Raw genomic sequence first — 4,588 nt, forward strand, 5'->3', positions numbered from 1 at the left:
TGGAAACTAATGGTAATTAGAAGTCTATAAATTATATCTACATGCAAGTAACATGTCAGACAATGAGAAATGTTATCATATATTAATATTAAATTGATTAATTTTGTTTTGTTGGAGGTTAAGAATTTCTTTGGTTAAGAGACAATGACTGATTTTGCCAAAATCTGTTTAGGACACAATTCCGGTCTTATCCCTTATGGTGTCGGAGCCTTCACACTCAGTAATACTTGGTCCCAAGTAGACTCATTTAAAACTAATCAACTTCACTAATAAATCAAAGATCCATTAACATTAAATTAATTATTCACTGGAAAAAATCGATGAAATGAAGAAAATAGAATAATACAGAAAAAATCAACGAATTTCACAGATCATACATAGAATGCAAATTTCACAATCCATAGAATAGAACTTCGCAAACAATTCCCAAACAGTGGATCATTGAATCAGATTGTGAATGTATTAAAAAAATCTAGGAAATAGAAGAAATACAATACAATATCATTTGGTTCCTGATAATCCATATCTCACAATACACACTACAAGAAATGCTTCTCTACGCTACGTTATTATTTACAGAGACTATCCAGCATAAGGAAATGCATATCTCAAGTAACGCCTTTCACAATACAATATTATTTTCTTGGCGACAATCTGTCTACTATACCCATGACATATCCATCTATGGCTTGAATATATGCTTTTCGCCATTCCTTTTTCAGGACAAGAACTCCAAACAGTCCCCAAAATCCAACAGCGCAGCTTGCCATCCAACTCACATACCAATACCATGGAATTTTTTCTTCCTCTTCCTCCTCTTCATCCGAGAAAACTGGTATCATACTTGCAGATGAGTTGTGGTCACAACTACATGATCTGTTGTCAACTGGAAATCCACAGAGACCCGGGTTCCCTGAAAAGTAAGTGGAATTGAATGTGGAGAACTGACGCCCTGTTGGAATTCTTCCACAAAGCATGTTGTTTGACACAATGAAGAAACTCAAAAAGGAAAGCTGTACCATCTGATTTGGGATTCTTCCATATAATTTATTATCTGAGATATCCAACGACTCTAATTGCTCTATCAAGACAAAACTCACTGGAATCTCACCTGTAAGACTATTACCTGACAAGTTCAGGACATGTAAATTTTTCAGGTTGCCAATCTCTGAAGGAATATCACCTGAAAGTTGATTTGAAGAAATATCGATGGCAGTTATGAGTAAGAGAACAGAATCCGTGTAGAGCAGGTTTAATGCTTTGTTGACCAGCTTGATCTCTTCCTTATAGTAATAAGAACGACCATTATAGGAGTGACCATGTAAGACTCCTGATCCTCCCGCTTCTCCATTTATCATAGCTGTCAGCTTCCCCAACTCTGGTGGGATGGAACCAGTCAAATTATTTTTGGAGATATCTAAAACATGGAGACTTGAAAGATTACCTAATGCATGTGGAATCCATCCATGAAATTTGTTTGACCTTATAACGAGTATCATCAACTCGGAAAGCTGTCCTAACCAAAGAGACATGGTCCCGGACAAGAAATTCCTTGCCACATCCAAAATCTGCAACTTCCGACAGTTTCGAACACCAGATGGCAAGTTTCCCTCAAGCATGTTATCACTGAGATGAAGCTTTTCAAGTTGGCTTAGACTTCCTATCTGTGATGGAATCTCTCCATTCAAATTATTGTTTGCCAGATTCAATCTTGTCAAAGCTGAGCAGTTGGTAATGCTTGATGGTATTTTGCCTTTTAAGTTATTTTCTGATAGATCCAAATCCTTAAGATTTTGCAGAAGACCAAAGGAATTAGGGATACCACCTCCTAAATCGTTTTGAGAGTATGACAAGAACTCCAGCATGGGAAGAAGCGAGCCAATCTCAGCTGGGATGACACCGGTGAATCTATTCTGGGACAGGTCCAATAGTTCCAAATCTGATGCAGGCACAGAAGGAATGGGAAGAGAACCCATCAACATATTATTATGCAAGTCTATCCCCATATAGTAGCTTTTATGAAAGCTGGAGGGAAGTTCACCTTGCAAGTTATTGTCTGACATGTAAAGAACTCGCAAAGATGGAAGGTCCCCAAGCCAATCTGGAATGTTTCCATAAAGACTATTGTTGGAGAGATCCAAAAACCACAAACTCAATTGTGTTGAAAGGAATGCAGGAATGAGACCCCCAATATTACAAGAACCCAATTTCAATCTCTCAAACTGCATTGGAGGTATCCATGTGGGCTCAGCATGAACAGTCAATTTGTTGTCCGAAAGACGCAGCTCAACAAGCCTCTTAGCATTATCAAATAAATGGAGAAAAAAGTGGCCTTCTAAACTGTTGTTAGAGAGATTGATTCTAGAAATCCGACTCAGATGTCCAAGAGAAGTGGGTATGGTACCGTTAAGCTGATTATTATCTAGATAGAGCTCTTCCAAAGAGGAAATCATTCCTAACTCAGAAGGCACATTGCCTGTCAGCAGATTATCGGAGAGCCTAAGATAAATCAAGGATGAAAGCAGACCAATGGAAGCTGGAATTTGTCCATTCAATGAGTTGGCATTAAGATCAAGGTATTGAAGAGCAGAAAGATTCCCAATGCAAGGCGGCAAGCTTCCACTGGAAAACCACAGAGAGAATCTAGCAAGGTTGGCCCAAGCATCACATAACAAAATTTGACTTATATTTCCAGTTATTTTGTTGTCAGCCAACATAAGCTCTTTCAGATGAGGCAAACTGGAAAGACTTTGAGGGAATGGACCTGTTAGCTTGCACTTATCAAACTGAATGGAGACTAAAGCAGTCATATTTCCCAACCATGTGGGCAACCTGGAAGTAAAATAGTTCCAACCAAGTTGGAGATTGGAGATGGAGGTGAGGTTCTGTAAAGCATTGGGGATGCGACCGGACAGTCTACAACGTTTGAGGTTGAGCTGGTGGAGATTATAAAGCCGAGAAAGTGGAGCTTCTAATTGCTCCCCCGTCATATTCAGTTCGACCCCTTGAAGTGATAGATGCCTCAACCCCCGCAGATTCTCTGTCCACTGCAGTCTCGAACTGTACATAGGTCCGCAGTAATAAAAAAAATACCCATGCTCTTCGTAATCTGTTATAACCAACCTTGACAGATCTACAACTTGAAGGTGGGAAAGATTTCCCATCTGCCATGGAATTCTACCCTCCAGATCACTACCAGCACAGGACAAATTGAGGTAAATCAAATTGTGTAAGGAGGCAATTCCTTCGAGAATCTTACCTTGGAAATAATTGAAGCTCAGATCCAGATGCTTCAGTCGTTGGAGGTCAAAAAGATCTGAATATCAAACACAAGGAAAACTTTGCATTACAATGAGCTAAAGAGCTTAAATTTGAAAACAAAAGGTGCCACATTGTTTAAGTATCTTACCAGTGGGTATAACGCCGCTCAAGTAATTGGAACTCAAATCCAAATGCTCCAGATGCTTTAATTTAAACAAAGCTGGAGAAAGCCTACCACTTGTCTGGTAATTTACATAGTTGTCTACTGATAGATGAGAATAGTTGGAAAGGTGGAGTTTGATGACGTGGGATGTCTCTCTGCTGCATTCCACACCATGCCACTCGCAACAATTTTGCCCTTTCCACGAACTAAGTTCAAGTGCAGGGAACAGCTCATCCTTAAAAGCCAAAAGGGCATCTCTTTCCTCCCTTAAGCACACAACGTTGCCACAAACCATTATCAAACACCATGTCAGGATACTAGTGAAAAATATCACCCTCCGGTATCTTTCCATCTTAAAAATCTAGTGGTTTCACCTGCAACCACACGAATTCAGAATAACACATTGAAATTTATAAATAATAAAAAGATGTTAGCTTTTTGCAGTTCATCATGATTAACTTGTTATATTTCTGGATTAAATTGTCTATAATTTATGATTGCATTCTATAATGATATCTAGGATGAGAGAATATCATAGAATGTATCCAAACTCTCATCCTGATTGTGGATCACATGATGAGACAACATTGCAGAATGTGATTCAAACTCTCATCTTGATGATAGATCATAGAATGTATACAGAAATATTGATGCAAATAAAATATGTACAATTTAATAAAAAAAAACAACAAATTAATACTGAAAAAGATGGTAAAACTGAATATAAAGATTAATACCATAACTAACAGGAAGTTTTATTCAACTTTTACAATAAATTATTGTATTAAAATTAAAATAATAAATCTAATGTGAAACATTTGTAAAATAGTTGTTTCTATTAAAAAAATATAAGATATACATAATATGAAAAAAATAACAATTTAACACCTAAAATAAACCTGAAAGTGCATTCAAGGTCTGATTGAAAAAACAACAATTTAATAGCTAAAGTAGACCTGAAAGTGCATTCAAGATCTGAGCCACAGTGGGTAATAGAACAAGAAATGCCTAATCAGATTATATAGCATCATGGATATCCTCCACAAACATTGAAAACGTTAACATTATCAAATGTTTTGATAATTTTGTGGAGGATAATTTTACACAATTGATAAAGAGTATCATTTGATGAATGGTCTTCATTTTCAATAAATAATTGATAAA

At 37.0% G+C, this 4,588-nt stretch overlaps 1 protein-coding gene across 2 annotated transcripts; it reads right to left on the reverse strand.

Moving 5' to 3' along the window:
- Nucleotides 1-438: 438 nt before the first annotated feature.
- Nucleotides 439-3,880, reverse strand: LOC149541503 (uncharacterized). 2 transcript variants are annotated; one of them, XM_089796743.1, is made up of 3 exons: nucleotides 3,410-3,801; nucleotides 3,260-3,316; nucleotides 439-3,164 (listed from the first exon to the last, which is right to left on the reverse strand). In XM_089796743.1, exon 3 carries the CDS (start codon nucleotides 3,162-3,164, stop codon nucleotides 636-638), a length of 2,529 nt encoding a protein of 842 aa, XP_089652869.1. In that variant the 5' UTR covers nucleotides 3,260-3,316; nucleotides 3,410-3,801; the 3' UTR covers nucleotides 439-635. The 2 variants fall into 2 exon arrangements, with proteins under 2 accessions (XP_089652869.1, XP_089652868.1); XM_089796742.1 differs by having other exon boundaries at nucleotides 439-3,316; nucleotides 3,410-3,880.
- Between the last annotated feature and the right edge of the window lie 708 nt (nucleotides 3,881-4,588).

This window comes from Cupressus sempervirens, chromosome 8, assembly GCF_028749045.1.
Source record: "Cupressus sempervirens isolate cs-2001-9-10 chromosome 8, ASM2874904v1, whole genome shotgun sequence".
Classification (NCBI taxonomy): domain Eukaryota; kingdom Viridiplantae; phylum Streptophyta; class Pinopsida; order Cupressales; family Cupressaceae; genus Cupressus; species Cupressus sempervirens.

Bases quoted from the DNA above. Each gene is read 5' to 3' on its own strand.
- LOC149541503 (XM_089796742.1), bottom strand. From the start codon at position 3,776: ATGGAAAGATACCGGAGGGTGATATTTTTCACTAGTATCCTGACATGG. The intron at 3,317-3,409 runs GTAAGATACTTA...TTTGATATTCAG, and splicing joins GAGCGGCGTTATACCCACTG to ATCTTTTTGACCTCCAACGA.